Source organism: Zootoca vivipara, chromosome 6 (genome assembly GCF_963506605.1).
Source record: "Zootoca vivipara chromosome 6, rZooViv1.1, whole genome shotgun sequence".
Lineage (NCBI taxonomy): Eukaryota > Metazoa > Chordata > Lepidosauria > Squamata > Lacertidae > Zootoca > Zootoca vivipara.
In genome coordinates, this window is record NC_083281.1 from 32,709,025 (window position 1) to 32,732,917 (window position 23,893).

The following is a 23,893-nucleotide window of genomic DNA, read 5'->3' on the forward strand; positions in this document are numbered from 1 at the left end:
AAGAATTGGGGAGTTAAAACTCTCCCCTATTATGTTTGTATTGTGTTAATGTATACTTATGAATGAGCTGGGGGAAGCCAATCCTCAGAACTCCTCCACCCCTGTCCTTTCAGTGGCAGGGGGGGGGAGAGGGGGGAGGAGGGAGGGGGGAGGCTAAACCCAACTTACAATGGACCCCTTTGGTTCTCAAAGCACACGGGTTTCACTGGTGGCAGAGGTGAACCAGTGGGTGGAGGGAAAACGAAGGGACAGTATTATATTGTATGTCTGTGTAGTTTGTTTAGTTTTGTTTGTAAAATCAATAAAAATTATTTTTTAAAAAAGAAGAAGTGAGAAGTGAGGTTACAGGGAACCAGGCAGAGGGCCTTCTTGGTAGTGGCGCCTGCCCTGTGGAACACCTTCCCATCAGATGTCAAGGAAATAAAATAACTATCTGACTTTTAGAAGACATCTGAAGGCAGTCCTTTTTAGGGAGGTTTTTAATGTTTGATGTTTGATCGCTTTATTTTTGATAATAACATTATATTGGGAGTCGCCCAGAGTGGCTGGGGAAACCCAGCCAGATGGGCAGGGTATAAATAATAAATTATTATTATTATAAAATATTATTACCACATGTTCCACCCCAGCCCCCACCCAGTCTTCTCTTCTTCAGGCTAAATAGACCCAGTTTCTTTCTGGAACAGGTGTGCTCAGTTCTCCAACGCTGTTTGCATGGGACTCTGAAATATGTATGCATTGCTAGCTATTTGACTGACGACTTTTTTAAAAAAGGTTTATTGTTATCATCTTTAGCTGCAGCGCCATAGAAACACAGTAACACAGGGAGCCGCCTTACAGAGTTGGACCATTGGGTCCATGTAGTTCAGTATAGTCCACACTGACTGGCAACAGCTCTCCAGGGTTTCAGGCAAGGGTCTCTCCCAGCCCTTCCTGGGAAGTGAAGTGCACTCATTCCCATTTGCCTTAATATGACTCCTCCAAGTCAGATAAGCAAGAAGTTTTTTTGTTTTTGTTTTTTAAAAAGAGAGATGAAAAGAAAACACTAAGGAAAGAAGTGAACAGCAGAAGTGGGGAAAAATAAGACCCACAACAACAAAAAGTGCTAATCGTAACACTAGGCTTTAAAAATAATTCTCATGGTATTTACAGTTGAAATTGGGAGGGAAGGAGCATCTCTACAGGGGGAATCTGGATGCTTGGGGCAGGGGGCAGGTTTATGGGGAGAAAAGGAGGAGGCTCTGTCTTGCAAATCGTCCAAAATGATTAACAGTCTTCCAAATGGTAGGTGATGGCGAATCCTCTGCCAAAAGACAGAATGCTCAACTCAATGATCTCTCTCCAGCCAGGTTATACAGCAGATGCCTATTGAATGACTTTTTTCATTAAAAGACTTCCACAGCCTTCCCTTTGACCCATTTCTACTTGTGATTCATGGTGCTGGCTTCGTACCTTTGGTGAGAGCAACCTGCGTCATATCGAACTAATATTTCCCAGCTGGTTTTGTGTTCAGATCAGCTAATCTAAAAAAGGTTTGTTAACTCTGAAGTCGGAGGTGAGCAGCTGGGTCTGTGCTTATGTCACACAGCGACAGCCACCTATCCGACTTGAGTTCCAGTTCTTGGAAAGTTTGCATCTGGAGAACAAGGGGGGGGGATGTTTTGCTGTGCTGGCCAAACAGCAGCAAGAAGGAGAAAGGGATCGTGGGAACAGAGGGGCTCCGTATGGTATGATGAAAACTGCCTAAAGCCAGCGTGTTATTGGCAGTTGTTTGTTTGTGGAGCTGGATCAGAACTCCTTAGATAAGGAAGCTATCTTTGGAACCGAGGATCTGGTTAGTGCAAAACCAAGTGTGCAAGCTTCACCCCACAAAGTGCCAGGTTTGTGCTGCTGCACCTCAGAGCACTGTTTTCCAACTTTCCGCTACCATGTTGCGGCCAGATAAGGCGAGTTTCAATACAAATACATGGTAATAATAATAAAAAAGGAACAAGAACTGGACCCCCAAATGCACACTTGGTTGTAAGGCGAGTCCTGGGTCTGAGAAAGCTGGAGCCTCCTGCCATAGAGGACTGTGTTGTGCCTAGACTCGCATGCTTTCCAGTCTACTGAGGTCACCCTCCTCCATCCCCTGATTCTCCCAGCAGCAGAAGCAGCATCCCAGGAAACAGCCAGTGCCTTCTCTACCAGCCTGCATCACGGAGGTGGCATGGGGAGGGGCTCTACTGCCTCTCGAGCTTGACGTGGTCCCCAATCATGCGCCGGTGGTAGGTGGCCAGGAAAATGTCGTTGTCCGCGGGGCAGTCGTGGTGGCAAGAGCAGGAGCGGATGACCATCATCTTGCGCGCAAAAGAGTCTCCCTCCGGGCACTGGAACTCCACCTCCGCGGTGCTGGTGATGTGCGGAGTGCAGCAGCGCCCGTCCGTGCAGTTGCCGCAGAACTTGGGCCGGTAGGAGCGGGCGCTGGTGCAGCCCGTGAACTCAAAGCGGATCGCCCGGCGGGGCTTCGGGTTCCGCACACACTTCTTTCCCTTCTGGAGAGAGGAGGGGAGGGGGAAGAGACCATGGTAATAGGTGATCCTGGCTCAGTTCTGGACGTAGGAATATAAAAACCAGACTCGCAGTGGCTCTCCAGAGTTTTGGGCAGGGATCCTTCCCAACCCTAGCTGGAGATGGCTTGGATTGTGTTTAGGGTCTTGCGCATGCGGAGGAAGGGCTCTGAGACCGAGATACGGCCCTGCTAAAGCTTTGTCTAGGTTTCGCCACTCCAGATTCCAGGTGAGATGGGCTCACGATGCTCATCCAAACAATCAATAAATAAATCCCTGCGCAGGGAAGCAAATACAGTCGTACCTTGGATCCTGAACATCCTGGAACTCGGACGTTTTGGCTCCTGAACGCCGCAAACCCGGAAGTGATTGTTCCGGTTTGCAAATGTTATTTTGGAACCCAAGCATCCGATGGGGCTTCTGATTGGCTGCAAGAGCTTCCTACAGCCAATCAGGAGCCGCAATTTGGTTTTCAAACTTTTGAAAGTCAAACAGACTTCCGGAACGGATTCCGTTCGACTGCCAAGGTACGACTGTACTCCAGGTCAGGAGACAGTGTAGTGTAGTGGTTAGAACAGGATAGAAACCGAATTTCCTGCCCAAGGAAAATCCTTGGCCGTCCTCTGTAGGTAGGGGGTATGTGTGTGTGCATGCGGACTAAGAATGTTGGGCTAGGGGAACCTATGTTCAAATCCCCTATGTTCAAGGCTATGAAGATCACTGAATGACCTCGGGACAGTCATTACATCTTAGCCTAACCTACCTCACAAGGTTGTTGTGGGGTTAACATGAGCAGAGTGTGGCCGGGGGGGAGGGGGGGACTATGTACACTACCTTGTTCTCTTTGGCAAAAAGGATGGGTGCAAATGTAATAAATGAAAAAGAAGCTTTCTCTGTCCCAGCTACTCGAGAACAGCTTCCTGAATGGCTCACTGAAACCAACAATTTTAAAGAAAGACTTTGTCTCTATCTAGCTGTCTCTCCTTCTCCCTCCCTGTATTTACACGGGTCATATTCTTTATATTTCGCTCACTCACTTACTCACTCTCTCACACACACACATTTCTTTCTCAGCTTGGTTTCCTTGCTAAGAAAGAGGACCCCTTTCCTATGAACAGAGGGAGGAAACCCATTGAGAGTTGTTCATGCAGGGAGATCTTGTCCTGCATCGCCAGCTCAGTGTAACAGGACAAGTGAGTGGGCAGGGAACCTAGAGGGAAGGAGGCGAGGTTCAGGGAGAGCCAAGTAGGGTGAGTCAAGAGGTGCAGTGGACCAGATTGGGAATGCAGGCTGGAAGCAGCTCGCCATGCCTGGCATGGTCCGATCTCGTGCATTTACACCTGCTCTAGTTATCTGCCAGTTAGTTACCTTGATGCTCTTCTCCAAGGGGATGTTGCAGTACCGGATAAGGCAGAGCCTGCTCTCCTTCTCCAGCCGGCACTGGGGGTTGTCGTTGGTGACCCGGGTGGAGATGCCCATCCCACAGGTTTTGGAGCAGGCGCTCCACTCTGTGGTCTGCACCAAGCAGTTCTCCTGGAGGTGGTTCGTCTTGGGCTTGCGAACTGGGTTGTTCCTGTAAACTGAGATTGGAGGAAAGGACTTTGGTGTGCAAAGTCAAAGCTGCATCCTTTGGTTGTCAGGCTGGACCTCTGGACAGGAGAGGGCAAAGGGAGCCAGGAGCAACTGCCTTAGTAGCCTTTTGTTGGGGAGACTGCTTGAGTGCTCTCAACAGCTGGCCTCCTAGATGGCCAGGAAATACTTGGAAGAGATAGCTCGTGCTATACACCACAGGCTTAAGGCCCTTTGGCATATATAGTGCTTCCTCTCTATCCGTCCCACCTGCACTGTATAGAACAAAGCAATTCAGAATTCTCTCAATTTTCCATTTATCTTGGGCTATGTCCAATTGAGGACACATTCACACCCCACATTCAAAGCACTATGGTACCACTTTAAATAGTCATGGCTTCCTCCCAAGAATTCTGGGAGCTATAGGGGGCTGAGAGTTGTTAGGAGACCCCTATTCCTCTGCCAGAGCTACAGTTCCCAGAGTTCCCTGTGAAAAGGGATTATTGTCACGCCACTCTGACACTGGACCCAAGCACAAGAGCACTCTCCTTTTGAGCAAGCGATACTCAGAAGAGTATGGCCTCTGACAGTGGAGGTAGAAGATAGCCATCAGGGTTAGTAGCCATTGATAGTCCAGTCCTTTTTGAATTTGTCTAATGCTCTTTTAAGGCCATCCAACCTAGTGGCTCTCACTACCTCCATTCCACTGAATCATCCAACGTTCAGCTTCCATTGGATTGGATACCCACAAGTTCTAGTGCTTTGAGAGGGAGAAAAACTTTCATTCAAGGGCTGTCACATGGAAGAGGGAGCAAGCTTGATTTTTTCCTGCTCTGGAGGGTAGGACTCGAACCAATGGCTTCAAGTTACAAGAAAGGAGATTCCCACTAAACACCAGGAAGAACTTTCTGACAGTAAGAGCTGTTTGACAGTGGAACGGTTGTGGACTCTCCTTCCTTGGAGGTTTTTAAGCAGAGATTGGAATGGATAGCCATCTGTCATGGATGCTTTAGCTGAGATTCCTGCATTGCAGGGGGTTGGACTAGATGACCCTTGGGATCCCTTCCAACTCTACCATTCTATGGCTCTTACCTCTTACTTGACTTGAACTAAAAAGTCCCAAACCCTGCTCATAGGAGAGTTGCTCCATCCCCTTGATCATCGTGGTTGCCCTTTTCTGAACCTTTCCTTCCTTTTTCAGGTAAGGTGACCACAGTCTTTTAGTCTTTCTGCTCCAACAGTCCTACCCCCCCCCAACTTTCCCAATGAGTCCCCTCACCTGCCATGCCCTTTCCATAATGGCTCTTTGGGCTGCCCCCTTCACAGACCCACTCTTCGCAGCACTTGTTCTGCACCTTCACCCGCCGGGGGAAGGGGCAGTCGGGGGAAGGGAGACGCATGCCGTCCGTGCAGAGGGGGATGCAGCCAATGGCGCCATCCATGCAGATGCACCGCAGTTTGCAACTGGGCTGGAAGCTCTCTCCGTTAAGGTAGATCTTGCCCAGCAGGTCACAGGTCGCCCCTTCATGAGCTGGTGGGAAAACAGAAGAGAAGCGTGTGGACCAAGGGATCCTGTCAACACATGCATCATGGTGTGGTACAAAGGCATGTGAGCAGCTGTCATCAAGAGATGCTGCTGGGGAGTCTGTGGGCAGCTGCCCCTCGTGGCCAGCCAGTGAACTGTGGGTGGCGCCTTCTCCACTTTGCCCTGGGGACTGACTCTGCCCACCCATTGGATCCTTCAAGGCAGACAGGGCTAAGAGAGGGCTTCCTGCCCTGACTTAATCTTGCCTGAGGAAAAAAGGTCTACCTGAGCTCTGGAGTTTCCCCATATAATTGTCCTTTTGGTTTTGACTTGCTCCCCAACCCAATTTGGCGAGGGGAGGAAATACTAACTGAGGAGAGAGGACGAGGAGAAAGATTGTTTTCTGCTGCTCCAGAGAAGCGGACACGGAGCAATGGATTCAAACTTCAAGAAAGAAGATTCCACCTAAACATTAGGAAGAACTTCCTGACAGTAAGAGCTGTTCGGCAGTGGAATTTGCTACCAAGGAGTGTGGTGGAGTCTCCTTCTTTGGAGGTCTTTAAGCAGAGGCTTGACAGCCATATGTCAAGAATGCTTCGATGGTGTTTCCTGCTTGGCAGGGGGTTGGACTGGATGGCCCTTGTGGTCTCTTCCAACTCTATGATTCTATGACGACAACAACACACAGTGTGAATGCATCCCCCATCCAAAACTGCTCCTGTGTAGATGGGAAACAGGGCTGTCGGAACTTCAGGGCCGACCTGAATGCTCAAGGTTTGTCAGGCCCCCTCCAGGCAGCACAGCAAGGGCTGCAACCTCCAGGTGGGCAAGAGTGCCTTTTGAAAAGGTTTTTAAAAAGCAATTAAGTAGACTGTGCTTGCAAGCTTCAATCCAGCAGGAGGCAGCTGCAAATTATTACATAGATGTTAGGGGGTGGCGGGGTCTTCCCTCTTCCCCTCTCCCAATTAACCTCTGTCTCCAGGGTTCAGTGGCAGGAGGGAGCACAGAGGAAAAATCACCCTGTGACATCACCAGGGTCTGCCCACCATGACATCACCGGGGGGCCTAGTTTGAGCCCTGAAATCTCTCAGGGTGTGGGATGCTCCTGACCTAGAAACCCTAACAGGAAACACTGCGCTATCGCACAATTGGAAGAGCACGCAGAAAAACTGGATCTGTGCCACCCACTTTATCTGTTAGCATTCTGGTGCGTGCACAGCCATCCTTACACCCGGGTGACCTAGTCCTGCCATTCGGGGGGTAGCAGCAAACAAGCCTCTTTCACGGCAGAGAATCTGTGGAAGCAGCTCACCTAAGCAGATGCCGCTGTCTCTGTGGATCTTGGAGAAGTCGCAATAGAGCCCTTTGTGGTGATCGCAAGGCTTCTGGAGTGAGCACAGCTCGCCAAGCTGCCTGGCACACACTTTGCAGCATCCGCAGCCATCCAGCAAAAGGCTGGTGCCAGCAGGGCACCGGAGTGCCTGCGCGGGGCACTGGCAAGGGTACGTGCATGCCTCAGATGCTGCCTAGAAGTAGGGAAAAATCCATGAGCATGGGCAAGAACTTGGACCCTTGGCTGCAAGTTGCTCTGAGTTGCCTTTGCTGAGAGAAAGCAACCAATAAATTGGAATCATCATCATCATCATCATCATCACCACAGGGCAGCCCCACATGGAGTGGATTGCAATAATCCAGTCCCAAGGTTACCACAGCAGCAAACAGTCTAGCCATACAAAAGCCCGACGTTTCTCAACACCCACATATCTCCATTCTCTGATCAGACAAGCAAGAAGCAAGGATGGATTCCAGCCAGACAAAGTAATAATAATAATAATTACTATATATTTATTTACACCCCCATCTTTTGCCCTGACAGGACTCAAAGCAGTTTACAGATAAAAATAAGAACAGCTGAAAACATAGGAAAAACAATAATCAAGAACAATTAAACAGCGCTACAATTAAAAGCTGTGTACGTATATGGAATATTTTGTGTAGAGCAGAGTCAATGAGGGAGGTAGCCGGTAGAGTCCTGAATTCTATGGATAGAGGCCTGGGGGGCCCTATGAGAGCCAGTGTGGTGTAGGGGTTAGAGTGTCGGACTTGGACCTGGGAGACCAGGGTTCAAATCCCCTCTAGCCCATGAAGCTCACTGGGTGAGCTTGGGCCACTCACTGCCTCTCAGCCTAACCTACCTCACAAGGTTGTGGTGGGATTAAATGAGGAGAAAAAGCTTGGAGCTTGGAGAAAAAGCTGGGATATAAGTACAAGTAATGGTAATGATTAAAAAGTCCCATGCCTTAGATTCCCCACCCCTCTTAAAGGAAAGCATCCACACTTCGGCTCACGCCTGGGAATAAGCAGAAAGCCCGCAAATCTCTTACAGCCCTGGCACAATATATCCCCAATATCTGTTTCCAGTCTGCTGGTCAAGCAGCTGTGTTTCGATGAGCTGCACTTTTCAGTCCGTCTTCAGCAGAAGCCCTGCAGTAGTCAATCCGAAAGGTTGGTGGGCCCCTGTGGCCAGGCCATCTCTGCCTAGAAGTAGCTGCAGCTGCCACAGCAGCCTCAGACAAAGGAGGGCCTTCTGCCCCTCGGAGGCCATGCTTTTTGCAAAGCTGCCTCTGCCAATACTCTTAGAAGGCGTAGCCACAGAAAGAAGGAACAGTCGTTCTCAGTGAGAAGAGCAGCCATTTGGGACTCTACGGATCTGTTCAGGGATGCCCTGGTCCCATCTGCTCAGCCTGCAAGTCGAAACACGATTGATGTTTCTTCAATGCTTGAGCCTGGGTACCTGGCAAATTACTCATGCTAATGTTCTTTCTGCTTCAGCTCATCTTCCCCAGCATCAAAACCTTGCAGATTCACTTCTCACATCTGCAGCTGTTCTGGCTGCAAGGAAGCCTTGAACTGGATCAGTGAACCCCACAGATCTCACCTTGGGGAAGGAGCTAACATGGGCGGCAGCACCGCCTTTGAATTGCTTTATGGTTCATGCTATCACATTCCGGGGTAGGGGTGGGGTGGGGGATTAGCTGAGTAGCTCTTACGAGGCCCAGTGCACTTGGGGACTCTGGGATGAAGTCCCCATTCCCAGCTGGAAGCAAAGTACGTACACAGCACTGAAATAAACACATTTCCCTCCGCCTTTCCAATTACATAAATGTTAAGGAGCATTGTGATATTCTGCCCCCACTTCTCTCAAGGTGTGGAGGGACAGCCTTTGGCCTTCCAGAACTACAAATCTCATCATGCTTGGCCATGCAGGCTGGATCCGATTGGAGCTGTCTTTCAGCAACACCTGGTGCAAGGAGCCCTTGGCCCTCCAGGTGTTGTTTGACTACAATTCCCATCAGCCCCAGTCAGCATGATAAATGGTCAGGAATGATGGGACTTGTAGTCCAACAACATATCCCTGTGTGTGTGTGTGTGTGTGTGTGTGTGTGTGTGTGACCCAACTAGCTACTCCTGTTATGAGGCTTACTTTACTCAACTGATAAAGAAATCTGTTTAAAATCCCAAACAAGGAGAAGTCACTGGTTATAAGACCACTTTGTCAGGAACTGCTCATCCAACTAACTCAGGGTTAGAAATCTGCGCTGCTCCAGATGTTGCTGGACTACAACTCCCATCATCCCTGCCCATTGGGCTGGCTGCCTGGGGCTAGTGGGACCTGGAGTCCAACCACATCTGGAGGGTCACAGACTTCTCATCCCTAGCCTAAGAAATTGGATGAATTTGAAAGATCATAAACATTGAGCTTCTTAGAGCCACTAGTCACCTTGGTGTGCCCAAACAGCTGTCAGATGATACTAGACAGAACAGCAGCCTGAAGGGGCTCCTTCCCTCCTGCTAACCCCTATCAGTAGCCTGTTCCTTCTGGATCACCTTCAGGCAGCCCTTGGGTGAAGAAGCCTCTGCAGATAAGGATCCATACACGCTCCCCCCCTCCTCTGTTCTCCAACATACAGGAAATGACTTTCTCAGTAATGAGAAAATAGGGGAAATGGGAGCTCCGTATAGTGGCAGAAAGAGAGACTTAAAACAGCAGCTGTGATGAGGAGGCAAAATGGGACTTGGTGGGTTGTGTAATTGCGTTTGAGAGCCAGCATGTGCAATGATTAGAGTGCTCGATCTAGGAACAGGGAGACCTGGGTTCAAATCTGCATTCAGCCATAAAGCTGGGTGACTTGCAGCCAGCAACCTGACCCATATCTCAGGGTTGTTGTGTAGCTAAAATACTGACAGCAGGAGGAGGACACATGCTGCCTTGAGTTCATTTGAGGTGGGGAAGAATTAAAGATGTAAAAAGAAGAAGAAGTAATAACCTGGAGAACAGGAGACATCAGGTGTGGGGAACCTGTGGTTGCTGAACTACGGTATTAACTCCCATCACCCCTCACCTTCAGCCATGTTGGCTGGGGCTGATGGGAGTTGGGAGGCCAACAGGAGGGCCAAAGCTACTCCACCCCTGCACACCAGCTTATTTGCAAATGGAGCCTGTGGCTTCCTTCTGCCGCACTTGCATTACAACTCATTGTAAAACCATTTTTTAAAAAAGTTACAGCACCAGCCAAAGTAAACTTTGTACCCTCAAGTCGTACTTCATGTCAGATTTATACTGGCTTCTCCTCAATGGAGTTTCGCCCTCAACCAATGGGGATACCTGCTGTAAGCAGTCCATCCTCTTGTAAGTCTACCAGGATCTATTAAAATCCATCACTGCCCTCTATTTTCATCCGGTTCAGGGAGCTATGGAAAAAAGGCAGAAGGTTGCACCATTTACCAGTTCCACACACCCACAGCCATGCTTACAAACATAGGAAGCTGTCTTATATTGAGCCAGATCCTTGGTCTATCTAGCTCAGTACTGTCTACACAGACTGGCAGCAACTGCATCTTTTGGCTTCCTCTTCTTATTTATTCTCCTTTACAGGTGTGTACATGTGTACTCTTTAGAGCAGGCACCCCCAAACTGCGGCCCTCCAGATGTTTTGGCCTACAACTCCCATGATCCCTAGCTAACAGAACCAGTGGTCAGGGATGATGGGAATTATAGTCCAAAATATATGGAGGGCTGAAGTTTGGGGATGCCTGCTTTAGAGTCTCATGGACTGCAAGAAGATCAAATCTATCAATTCTGAAGGAAATCAGTCCTGAGTGCTCACTGGAAGGACAGGTCCTGAAGCTGAGGCTCCAATACTTTGGCCACCTCATGAGAAGAGAAGACTCCCTGGAAAAGACCCTGATGTTGGGAAAGATGGAGGGCGGAAGGAGAAGGGGATGACAGAGGACAAGATGGTTGGACGGTGTTCTCGAAGCTACGAACATGAGTTTGACCAAACTGCAGGAGGCAGTGGAAGACAGGAGTGCCTGGCGTGCTCTGGTCCATGGGGTCACGAAAAGTCAGACACGACTAAATGACTAAACAACAACAAGTGTCTCTGAGTTCTACCTGGGGTTGCAGTGCTCATCTTGCTTTACAGGCTGAGGGAGTCGGCATTTGTCCACAGACATTTTTTCCGGGTCATGCAGCCAGCATGGCAAAGCCGCTTCTGGCACAATGGAACACCAAATCCAGGGTAGCGCACGGAAACACCATTTACCTTCCCACCACAGCGGTACCAATTTATCTACTTGCACTTTTTGGCGTGCTTTCGAACTGCTAAGTAGGCAGGAGCTGGGAATGAGTAACGGGAGCTCACCCCATCCCGGGGATTCAAACCACCGACCTTCTGATTGGCAAGTCCAAGAGGCTCAGTGGTTTAGACCACAGCGCCACCCACGTCCCTCACCAGTGGGCCATTCCATTGTCACGGGTGGGACACTTGGACCATGTTTTTTGGTATTCACACATGTGTAAGAATGTAAATATACATAAAAATTAACAACCAAAATTTGAACTATGTTCTTAATAAGATACTGAACATTTTACTAATTTTTTATTATTTTTATGGATATTTTTGACAATTTTATTAAATGTTAAAGTATTGTCACGGGTGGGACAAAAAAAGGACATGGGGCTTGAGATAAGTTTGATTTATGGAAAAACTCTGTGAGTTGGGAGGTGAATCAATTATAAACTCAGCATATTTGTTTAAATCAATGTTTATTGGTTACAACTATGCAATCAGAAATTCAGGTTAAGAAATTTAATGATACAAAATTAAGGAAAAAATGCTGTCACGGGTGGGACAATGAAATGTCACGGGTGGGACGCGTCTGGCATACACTTGATTTAACATACAATTAAGGTTGTTAAAAATGGAATAATTACAAAAAACCTTTTGCTATTACTATACTTACTATCTACCATAGCCTACAAAGTATAATGTTGTATTTACAGTGGTACCTCGGTTTACGAACTTTCGGTTTACGAACTATCCTAACCCGGAAGTTAGTAAACCGAGGTGCCGGAGGTCTACTGAGCGTCCGATGCCTTCGGGGAGGCCGGGCCTTCGCTCCGATGCCTCCTGGAGGCCCGCAGCGAAGGCCCGGCCTCCCCGAAGACATCGGAGCAAAGGCCAAACCTCCCCAAAGGCATCGGAGCGTCGGATACCTTCGGGGAGGCTGGGCTTCGCTCCGATGCGTTTGCGGAGGCCGGGGAGCGTTTCCGTGACTGGGCTGCAGTCACGAAAGTGCTCCCCGGCCTCCGCAAAGGCATCGGAGCCGGGACTTCGCTCTGATGCCTTTGCGGAGGCCGGGGACCGCTTTCGCGGCTCCCCGGCCTCCGCAAAGGCATCGTTGTCCCTGCTCCGATGCCTTCCGGAGGCCGGGGAGTGTTCCGGGGACTGCTTTCGCGGCTGCACAGCCCAGTCGCGGAAACGCTCCCCGGCCTCCGGAAAGCACCGGAGCCGGGACTTCGCTCCGATGCCTTTGCGGAGGCCGGGGAGCCGCGAAAGCGGTCCCCGGCCTCCGCAAAGGCATCAGAGCGAAGTCCCGGCTCCGATGCCTTCCGGAGGCTGGGGCTTTGCTCCGATGCCTTTGCGGAGGCCGGGACCGCTTTCGCGGCTGCAGCCCAGTCGCGGAGACGCTCCCCGGCCTCCGCGAAGGCATCGGAGCAAAGCGGTTAATCCGTTCTAGGGGGTGTTTTTCCTCGTCTAGAACGGATTAATCAACTTCCCATTACTTTCAATGGGAAAGTTCACTTCGGTTTACGAACAGACTTCTGGAACCAATTGTGTTCGTAAACCGAGGTTCCACTGTACTAAAATTAAAATCTATTAAAAAAATATTTTCTTGATTTTGATTTGCTGATTTAAACTGTTGGATTATCAATCTCATAGCTGCCAAGTTTTCCCTTTTCTCGCGAGGAAGCCTATTCAGCATAAGGGAAAATCCCTTAAAAAAAGGGATAACTTGGCAGCTATGCAATCTTAAATAAGGCATAGGCCTCTTGGACTGTCATATTCATATGCCGCTTTTGGATTTTGATTCTTTTTCCACTTGTCGGATCTTTAATAGATTTGACATCCTTAAATCCTGGTGCCTGCCTGCTAATATCATCTGAATTATAAAACTCATGGACCTTTGAGATATTATCTTGTGAAATAATAGAACTTTTGGTGTTCTGTTTAGGGCTTTTATCATATACAGTCGTACCTCGGGTTGTGAACTTCGCAAACCGGGAAGTATTTTGCCGCGCGCGCATGCGCAAAAGGCGGTTTGGGCCCTTTTCGGGTTACGAACTTTTCGGGTTACGAACTGCGACCCGGAACGGATCGCGTTCGTAACCCGAGGTACCACTGTAGTGGTTTTGGCGCTTGAGGTGAACTCTCATACACAAGCTTTCGTAACATGGCTATTCTTTATTCTTTTCTGTGGACTTAATGGCAACACTCTTTTAACTTTGGTAACAGCCTTTCCAAGAGATTGTGGGCATTTAAATGACCCAATCTCTGGAATAGTAGTGTCGCCAATTGGCCTAGATTTTTTTCTTTTATCTTTTGTCTGTACTTTCTTTTGCACTCAGTTTCTTTCCGTCTGTATTCCATAAGTGATTTTGCAGACAAATTCTTTACCAACTTTTCTCGCCTCTTCTTATCTCTGACCCTCTCCTTTTCTTTGAAGCTTTCACATTTGTTTTTATCTTGTTTTAGTTTTTCACGCAGCTTTCTCATACGTTCTGCAGATGTAGTCTTTCCCATTTTGTGTATTGATTCAAAGGTTATATTATCTGTATTACTGTATGTATTCGTACTAGGGTAAAGTAACGGTAACTGCCTTTATGTTCCAGAAGGAACAGCTACTATTGATTCATTCAAGCAGCTGCATTTGGCTCCTTAGTCTTATTGGTTTCCACCAAAAGGCAGCTTTGTGATTGCTTGAGATTGTTCCCTCCAAAATGTATCCCTTTCTAGCTAGTTCCCCTCTCCTCAGTCCCTCAATCTTGTTTGCCAGAATAAAGAATTGTTACATGAGGAATCTGTCTCCTGTCTGCAGAGAGCTGAAATCACTTGCTGAAATCACTAACTCAAGCTACAACAGTAAAACAAGTTGAAAACTGTCACGGGTGGGACAGAAAAAGAATTATTAAAATTTCATGGTGTTTACATTAATTAACTGCATTTTTATTATTGATAGGTGTGTTATACTCTAATACATACTCCCACAATAAAACAAACATAACCTATAAATTAGTTTTATCACAAAATAAACTTTTGTACCTTTTGCTGTCACGGGTGGGACACTGAAACAGCATCCCATTCAATAATAAAAATAAAATAGAAATAACTTACCTATTTAAAAATTTTCAAGTCCAATGTGTAGACAAAGTTCTTCACTTTAATAATATACCAACAATGACAACCACAATTTTTGTTTATCTTTAAAAAATAATGCCAACCTAAATGAACAAAATTAAGCTACACAATCAGAAAAATGATACTGAAACTTCAAGCTCAGATTTCTCATGAAAAAAATAATTTCAAATTCGTTTTTCCTTTGGAATATTGAACTTTAATATGTTTAGTTAATGAAACTATAAGTAAAATAAGTATATTTTAAAAATAATTTTTTTCTAATCAGGCTCATTTTTCACGGAATGGCCCCAGTGTGCAAACATATGCATACAAGAGGTGGCCCCCAAAACCTGCAGAGCTGCTGCTAGCCAACTGGAGCTGGACCTCTGAGCACTTGGTCCCACCCTGTACAAACATATTAAGCTCTGCTGAAGTCAACTAACTCATTCAGCACGCATCAAAGGCAGGCGCAAGTCTCATTCATTCTTTCTTTCGTTGCACACACCTCCTGTAAAATTGTGCATACATACCCAGCCAGGCCCCAGGACAAAGAGAATGAGAGTGAAGGTTGTTCTTGCCCCGGTGTGGTTAGACATCCTGAGCCCCTCGCTTTGTGCATCCCTGCCTCTCTGCCTTTGGGAGGGTGCTGTGCTCAAGCTCATCCTTAAATAGTCTCTTCAAAAAGGGGTGTGTCTGGATAGCAGCAACTGGTCTGGAAACCAGCCCAAAGTGGGTGCAACAGAAAATGCACTAAATTCCAGAAAACTTCCCCTTCTTCTTCAAAATTCCTGTGGCCCTGGTGGTGAAGTGTAGGATAGGCACATAACATTCCACATGGGGTGGGGGGAGAGACCCAGCATCTCTGTCCAAGCCCTTTAAAAGGCCTTATTTAATCTCCAAAGCATGTAGGCTGCAACAATTTTCTCTCCCCCTCTGCTGTTAGTCTCTATTGGTCACAGGAGCTGAACTTGTTAAATAAACTCAAAGCACGCTGGGCTAATTTCACTTCCCCCTTCAAGGAGGGAGGAGGGGGAATGATGATGGAAAGTTCAGCTGTTGTCTTGAAAGCAATTCGGTACCACAACTGTGCTTCAAGGCACAAGCCAGGGGTTTGAAAACTACCTAGAGATCAATGCCAACACGTCTGTAGGGTGTGATCACCTGCTCTGAGTCAATGCCGCAGAGCCAAAATAATCACAGATGAAACGCTTCCCGAGCTGTAAAATAGTTGCGTGGGGTTAGAAAGATCCTTTGAAAAGTGGGGATACTCGTTTTCTGAAGCCTAATCCAGGCAGATCTTCCCAATCGCAAGATTAGACTTAAGAAATGGATGCTTAGAACAACTGGCCTTGCCCCCACTTCTTTTAACTCAGTGGCAGAACATCTGCTTTGCATGCAGAAGGTCCCAGGTTCAATCCCCGGCATCTCTAGGTAGGGTTAGGAATTCCCCCTCCCTGCCTAAAACACTGGAGAGCCGCTTTCAGTTAGTGCAGACCAGGGTTTCTCAAACTTGGGTCTCCAGCTGATTTTAGACTACAATTCCCAACATCCCTGGCCACTGGTCCTGCTAGCTAGGGATGATGGGAGTTGTAGTCCCAAAAGATCTGGAGGGCTGAGTTTGCCTATGCCTGAGCTAGATGGACCCAAGGGACTGGCATAAGTTAGCTCCATATGTCCCCATGTTCCTGGTTGTTTGCTTTCTTCTGGACATGCTCCAATTTTTCAGTGCCCTACTTGAAAAGGTCTGGCTTGGAATAAGCTAGCTTGTTATATTCTCAGGTTGGAGCTCTTGAGGGTCTAATGATCTCACTTTTCTTTGAGCATGTGTATGTGCTGTTATAGAAAATTATAAGGGGGTTGCAGAACACCATTGCTAATGAACAGAGAGGGGTGACCGAATCTGACAGCTGCAGTTACCCAGAATCCCTCGCAACACCACCTTCTTCGCCTCTGCTCCACTCCAGAGACCCGCACCCCTCCCGCTTGGACTCAACCCTGCCTTAAGGAAGGCTTAAGGATCAGCATATGCACACATTTCCACATGACTAGCAACTTGGGAGCCATAATTCCCTGTCAATGGTATCTCATTCACAATGGAAGACTCCTCTGAACAAAAGACAGTGATCAACTCTTATGAAAATGTTAATTTCTCTTTGTGTTTAGGAATTCACACCTGGGAGGGGTGATACCGGTAGGAGGACTAGGAGAGGTGTCAAAAGTGCTCAGATTTCTACCTTGAACCCTCCTTTTTTGTGAGGTATTGATTACATAGCTGTGATGTAGGAATGATGTATTGGGGGTGTTTCTTGGTGATGGGAAAACTGATAAAAGTGGAGGTTCTCTTTTGTTCTGGGTTCCTTCCTTGTTCTCCTGCGTGAGGGGAAGGACCCTGTTGCAACAGCAAATAAAGGCTTTGCTTCTCAAACTTCTCTGGTTGGCCTCTGTTATATATTCTCCGACCGATGGAGAACCCAATAAGGCTCTTGTGTACCCCATAAGGGAATAAGAGCAGATTTTTGCTTAGAACAGTGCAAAAAAATATGTATGCATCGCAGAGGGTTGGACTAGATGACCCTTGGTGTCCCTTCTAACCCTACAATTCTATGATTTCACTTATATCCCACAAATGAGCATTTGCAGTTCCATCAAAGCCTCAGATATCCCTCAGGGCAATAAAGGGTTGGGGAAGCCCCACTTCAAAGGGGCAGAGCCAGTAGCCTTTCACCTGCAGTCAGACTCTAGTTCCCATCAGCCTCAGCCTGCATGGCTAACAGCCAGAGATTATGGGATCTGGAATCCAAGATTTGGAAGGCCACAGATTCCTCACTGCTGCTCAACTTGGTGTGGTCACTAACTCTAAACCCTCCTCCCATCCCTACAACAAGCCAAGAGATGCAGAAATTATGCTTGAATGACTCAGAATGATCAAAGAGAGGCAACACCCAAGTTTTGCCTGAGCTGCTTTAGAAGAAGAAGAGATAAAGATGTCAGACCTGCTTAGAGTCTCCCTGGAGCAAGGAATGCTCCATGTTTAATTCACGCACTGCGCCCCCCCCCCCCAACTGCATCCCTTGCGTCTTACCACCCATTTCCCCTCAATTTGCTTTCTTCTTCATTTTTAGGAATAGCTCAAAAGTTATGTAATGCTGCCACGAGATGGGATAGGCACTAAGAGAGGTGGCTTTAAAACACAGGAGTATAGAAAGCATGGACAACACAGAGGAGGCAGGTGGACCAATGGTCTAACTTCATATGAGGCAGCTAATGGGCAGCATCTCTCCAATGAGACTTTCCTCCAAAAATCTCAGTGGCATACATGGTATTCCCCCACTTTCATCTGCACAACCGCTCTGTGTTGTAGGGAGGCTGAGAGTTGGTGACTGATGGGCCACCCAGCAAGCATCATGGTCAGATGGGAATTTTACACACAGATCTACCCAGTTCTAGTCCAGCACTCTAACAACTACACCTTACTGGTTCTCACTGAGTCTTGCAGTGTAGTGCAGACGGAGTACTTGCCGTCAGGCTCTGAATCAGGCACCCGCAAACTTCGGCCCTCCAGATGTTTTGGACTACAATTCCCATCATCCCCGACCACTGGTCCTGTTAGCTAGGGATCATGGGAGTTGTAGGCCAAAACATCTGGAGGGCCACAGTTTGGGGATGCCTGCTCTGAATGCTTCACAATAACCTTGCAGTGTTGTCTTATGGACATGAGACCCTCCTTGCTGGTGGAAAATGTTGGCTTTCTGTTATCTTCTGAGAATAGCAAGCAGGTTTGTGTCAGGAGTCATTATTATTATTATTATTATTATTATTATTATTATTATTATTATTATTATAACATTTATAAAACTCCCTTCCTTTTAGGATCACAGAGCAGATTACAGTATAAAAGCACAAAAATACATAACAATGGACAAAAGAATAACCCTGTCCCATTGCATAAGATGCTGCACACAGGCGGGCAGGTGCGGGGGACTCCCTGGTCCTGAATGGGGCAACTGTGCACAGGACCAGGTGCACAGCCTGGGAGTCATTTTGGACTCACAGCTGTCCATGGAGGTGCAGGTCAATTCTGTGTCCAGGGCAGCTGTTTACCAGCTCCATCTGGTATGCAGGCGAAAACCGTACCTGCCTGTGGACTGTATTGCCAGAGTGGTGCATGCTCTGGCTATCTCCCGCTTGGACTACCGCATTGTGCTCTATGTGGGGCTACCTTTGAAGGTGACTCAGAAACTACAACTAATCCAGAATGCAGCAGCTAGACTGGTGACTAGGCGTGGCCGAGACCACATAACACCGGCCTGAAAGACCTACATTGGCTCCCAGTACGTTTCCGGAAACAATCCAAAGTGTTGGTGCTGACCTTTAAAGCCCTAAATGGCCTTGGCCCAGTATACCTGAAGGAGCATCTCCACCCCCATCGTTCTGCCCGGACACTGAGGTCCAGCGCCAAGGGCCTTCCAGCAGTTCCCTCACTGCGAGAAGCAGTTACAGGGCAGTTACAGGGAACCTGGCAGAGGGCCTTCTCGGTGGCGGCACCCGTCCTGTGGAACGCCCTCCCATCAGAAGTCAAAGAAATAAACAACTATCGGACTTTTAGAAGACATCTGAAGGCAGCCCTGTTTAGGGAAGCTTTTAATATGTGATGGATCATTGTATTTTAATATTCTGCTGGAAGCCGCCCAGAGTAGCTGGGGAAAACCAGCCAGATGGGCGGGGGGTATAAATAAATTATTATTATTATTATTATTATTATTATTATTATTCATGGGACCCAGATGGCGCTGTGGGTTAGACCACAGAGTCTAGGGCTTGCTGATCAGAAGGTCGGCGGTTCAAATCCCTGCAATGGGGTGAGCTCCCGTTGCTCGGTCCCAGCTCCTGCCCACCTAGCAGTTCGAAAGCACATCAATGTGCAAGTACCGTAGATAAATAGGGACCACTCTGGCGGGAAGGTAAACGGCATTTCCGTGCACTGCTCTGGTTCGCCAGAAGCAGCTTTGTCATGCTGGCCACATGACCCGGAAGCTGTCTGTGGACAAACGCTGGCTCCCTCAGCCTATAGAGCGAGATGAGCGCCGCAACCCCAGAGTCAGACACAACTGGACCTGATGGTCAGGGGCCCCTTTACCTTTATTATTATTATTATTAGTCTATCAAACAAACGGGTTCGCTCTGGACTTAATCATGCTTTGAACAGCCCTGCTGAAATCAGTGGGACAAGTTGGTCATGACTACTTAAGTCCCATTAATATCAGCGCACCTAGATGAAGCATGATGACTAAGTCTGGATCCAACCTGCACCCTGTCTGCAATGCCAGTTCAGGTCCCTGCTTTTGCTCCATGCTGCCACTAGGTGGTAAAATACCAGGCCTGCCTGGTTTGCTGCTGCCACGGGTTGAGCTAGCGTTGCTGTCCATTTCAGCTACAGAGAGAAGCTTCTCCTCTAGATTTCTCACTACTTCTGCTTTTGGTTAGCTCCTATTCCACTGTTATTTCTTAATTCATTTATTGTGCTTATATCCCAGCTTTTTCTCCAAGGTCAAGATGGCGTGCATGGTTCTTCCCCCTCCTCATTTAATCCTCACAACAATCCAATGAGGCTGAGAGGCAGTGTTGGTCCCAAGGTCACCCAGTGAGCTTCATGGCCAAGGGGGGACTTGAACCCTGGTCTCCCAGGTCCTCCTAGTCAGGCAACCTAATCACTGCACCACACTGGCTCTTCTGAACATCTTCAAATCATCAATCTGTTTTCTATATTGACCAGGGATGTCCAACCAGTAGATCATGATCTACCGGTAGATCCCCGGCTGATCCAGGTAGATTGCGGGATCCTTATCATGTACAATCCTTCCCAAAAAAAGCTCGACAACTCTGGGCAATCCACCCACCCCATGCACGCTCCTCCTCCCTCCAATGACAATGGGTAGATCACTGCCAGTTTTTTTGAATACTGGGAGTAGATCACAGTCTCTTGGGAGCTGGACATGCCTGCTATATTCTATAACCACCCTGGTTCCGTAACCCCTTTATTTTCAGGTTTGCTAAAGTTTAGGGGGCATTTTGCTTGGCTTTAGTGGTTCCCTTGGTTCTAACAAGGGAAGAACTTTGCCTCTGGGTTCTGGATCCTTAAATATTTCACAGGGTGCCCCTGCTGTGTTGGATCCAGGGCTGGCTGGGGCAGGAGAGGCAGCTGGAACAGGGGCAGCTGCAGACTCAGCCAGGGTGGAGCCAGCTTGGAGAGAAGACAGAGGCAGTCAGGGATGAGGAGAATTTAGTCCAATGTTTGTAGGGCTACAAGTTCCCCATTCCAGCGCTAGGCTTAGGGAAATGACACCTGCTGGGTTTTTTTGCTGCATGCAGGTGTTGAAAAGTGCAGAATCCCTGTCAGAAACTGGGTGGTAACCCAGCCACACCCAGATAGCTGAAATAACTGAAGGCCATCACCTGAACAGAATGTTCTGTAGATGTGTTAATTTTTTAAAACATGTGTAGGTATTCTGCTTCTAGCCATTTGTGCACTTAAAATAAAAAAAATATTTGTCCAAACCTGGAAGAAAAGTGATGAAATATACTGTATCTAATTTCCCCACCACCACCACCCCCCCCAAAATGTTCCTTCTCACCCAGGTCAGAACATTTCATGACTACAATTGCTAAACTTGGGGCGGGAATAAGTGGGTAGGATTCAGACTAAATTTATTGCAATTAGTCTCATTGGAATTGACAGGATAAGTTAGGCATGGCTTATGTCTCACTATTTGATTAGTTCAATAAGAACTAAGTACAAACAACTTAGTCTTGATTCAACTCAAGGGGTTTTATTTCTCATTTACTGCATTCCTAACCCACCTTCCTCCCGAATAACTCAAGGTAGCATATCAGGTCTCTCCCACTGTATTTTCTCAACAGCCCTACAAGGTAGGGTTTTGTTTTCTTTAGTTTTGTCTTATGCTGGTTTAAATGTATCTGTTTATTTATTGTGGCAAGTCGCTCTGAGCTGCTTTTGTAAGAAAAGCGACAAATGGGTTCAATAAACAGCTAATAAATACGCAGACGTCAGCCGAGGAAGCTTTGCACAGCAGAGAGCTAAACACAGTCTCCTCTTATAACTGATACAGAATGGATAAAAGGGGCAGTTCTCAGGGACCTGCTCAAACCTCAGCCATCCTAGCAACATGTCGGACTCAGCCCTTGGTCTTGTATCTGTTAAAATCTGGAGCCACGCCACAAATTCCAGCAAAGTGACTCTAGAGTCACAGGAGAACTGCTGAGATTAAAATCATGTTCAAAGCTATGAAAAGAAGAAGCGAAGGGACTCGTTTCCCAGAAACAAAAATGATTAATGATGGGAAATGACAGGAGGACAAATAAGCCCCCTTCACCCCTCACTCAGAAGCACATTATCTCTGCAAGACAACAAGTTTCTCCTAATGCAATGGGAGCGTTTTCTTTTAATCCAACACAAGAAAAACATGACCCTTTGCGCTCATTAAGTGTTCCAGCTTCTCTCACTTTGTTCACCAGGAACATGCTTGAACAAGTCCTGTTTACCATTTTGCCTCGATAGAAAATGGCCATTTGGGATCAGGCAGCATGACTTAAGCACCACAGTGCTGGAAGGAGCATATCATGGTTGCAGTTTGCTCGCTGACTGTATGTTCCTCCAGGGTCTGAGCTACGTGGTTGGCAAAATCACATGCTATGGTCCCAAGAAACCTGTCCTATGCAGTTTCGCTGTGCGTGTAAATGGGCCTCAAGTCACACAGACAATAGAGCTATCCCTGCTTGTAGCACTGCTGGTGTCTCAAATCTGGAAGCACAAAGAAGTAGCAATATGGTAATACGGGGTGGGGAATCTGTCCCACCAGGCCTCTTAATCTGGCTCCAGGAGCTCTCCCTGGTACAGAAATGGCATAAACCGGTACAGAGGTTTGAACAGAGCCAGAACAGAAAGGTGAACCCTTGTTGCATCGCCTTCACTGATGGGAGCAGACCAACCCGTCACAACAGAGATCATGCTTACAGTTTTGGCATTCCAGCAAGGTGAGAGAGTCTCACAAGTGAGCGTGCCACGCCTCATCTTCAAAAGCTTGGCGGGAGGGGCAGGGATACCTGTTGGGACATATTTGTTATTTCCATCCAGTTTTGAACTTCTCGCCCTGTTCCTGAACGCCTGAATTGTGACTCCTGAGCACTATGTCTGCTGCCAAGCCTGCACCACGACTTGCCCAAATACTGATCTCTTGTATTTTGGGCATGAGCCAGAACAAAAGCAACTGACAAATGCAATAAGTAACAGCGGTAATGACAACAACCTTTTGTTGTACATGTAATAGTATACTCCCCACTGAGTCCCAAGCAAACAGACAGAGGAGTCTCCCAGCAGCATTCCTCTTCGAGTTCCTGAACCCCAAGTGAAGATCTCTGAGCGCCTCGTATGGGGGATGAAAATCCCTTTGTGACGTGGCTGTTGCCTTTAGAAAGGCTGCAGGGATATTTCAGTCTAACACCATGCTTAGTCCAAATAAACAGCAGCTAAAAATACCCCACTCATCAGTCCCCAAAGCAGATGTTGGGCCTCACTGGGAATCCCAGGCAAAATTGCCAACACAAGCAAGGAGGAGGAGGAGGTAAAGGTAAAGGTAAAGGGACCCCTGACCATTAGGTCCAGTCGTGACCGACTCTGGGGTTGCGCGCTCATCTCGCATTATTGACCGAGGGAGCCGACGTATAGCTTCCAGGTCATGTGGCCAGCATGACAAAGCCGCTTCTGGCAAACCAGAGCAGCACATGGAAACGCCGTTTACCTTCCCGCTGTAGCGGTTCCTATTTATCTACTTGCATTTTGACATGCTTTCGAACTGCTAGGTTGGCAGGAGCTGGGACCAAGCAACGGGAGCTCACCCCGTCACAGGGATTCGAACCGCCGACCTTCTAATCAGCAAGCCCTAGGCTCAGTGGTTTAACCACAGCGCCAGTGGTATCTTTTTCCAACCCAGCTGACCCAGACTCTGAAAGCAGACTTGGTTTGTGAAACCCACCGAAGAACCTCAGGAGGGACACTGTCAAGGTTGAATCAGAGAGCCAGGAAAATTGCATTTAACTGAATTATTGTCCATATTACTACTGCTACTGGCGGATCAATATTAAGGGCACTCAGTCTACAGGGCTACTGACTTTGAAACAGGCCTCCTCTGTAGTTGTTTCTTTAAGAGGAGTTTGCTCTGCTGCAGCTAACAGATAATGACTGCATTTAGATTATCTTTTCTCAGCTATTTCTTTATTTAAGATTTCTTGCCTGCCCCTCACCATAAGGTCCCTGGGTGGGGTATAACAACAGAATTTACAATTATAAAAACAAATAAAACAACTACAATTATAAACAATTCCAAACGGAAAAGAGCAATAAAAATTCAGCAAAAGAGGACCCAGAAACAAACAAGCAACCAGTGTTCATCTGTTCTAAAACAGGGGTTATACAAATTCTGAACGGAACCCCA

At 47.5% G+C, this 23,893-nt stretch overlaps 1 protein-coding gene across 2 annotated transcripts; it reads right to left on the bottom strand.

Annotated features, from left to right (window-relative positions):
• Positions 1–1,031: 1,031 nt before the first annotated feature.
• On the bottom strand, positions 1,032–23,010 carry LOC118087669 (CCN family member 2). 2 transcript variants are annotated; one of them, XM_035120565.2, is made up of 5 exons: positions 22,417–23,010; positions 6,956–7,169; positions 5,398–5,649; positions 3,918–4,129; positions 1,032–2,534 (listed from the first exon to the last, which is right to left on the bottom strand). In XM_035120565.2, the coding sequence occupies exons 1-5, from the start codon at positions 22,471–22,473 to the stop codon at positions 2,223–2,225; spliced, it is 1,047 nt and encodes a 348-aa protein (XP_034976456.2). In that variant the 5' UTR covers positions 22,474–23,010; the 3' UTR covers positions 1,032–2,222. The 2 variants fall into 2 exon arrangements, with proteins under 2 accessions (XP_034976456.2, XP_034976454.2); XM_035120563.2 differs by lacking the exon at positions 22,417–23,010 and adding an exon at positions 14,915–16,203.
• Between the last annotated feature and the right edge of the window lie 883 nt (positions 23,011–23,893).

Coding starts and splice junctions, on each gene's coding strand:
- LOC118087669 (XM_035120563.2), bottom strand. CDS start 15,046: ATGAGCTTGAGCACAGCACCCTCCCAAAGGCAGAGAGGCAGGGATGCA. Junction 7,170..14,914: donor TTGTCCTGGGGCCTGGCTGG/GTATGTATGCAC, acceptor CCCTACTTCTAG/GCAGCATCTGAGGCATGCAC. Junction 4,130..5,397: donor TTATGGAAAGGGCATGGCAG/GTGAGGGGACTC, acceptor CTCCAATCTCAG/TTTACAGGAACAACCCAGTT.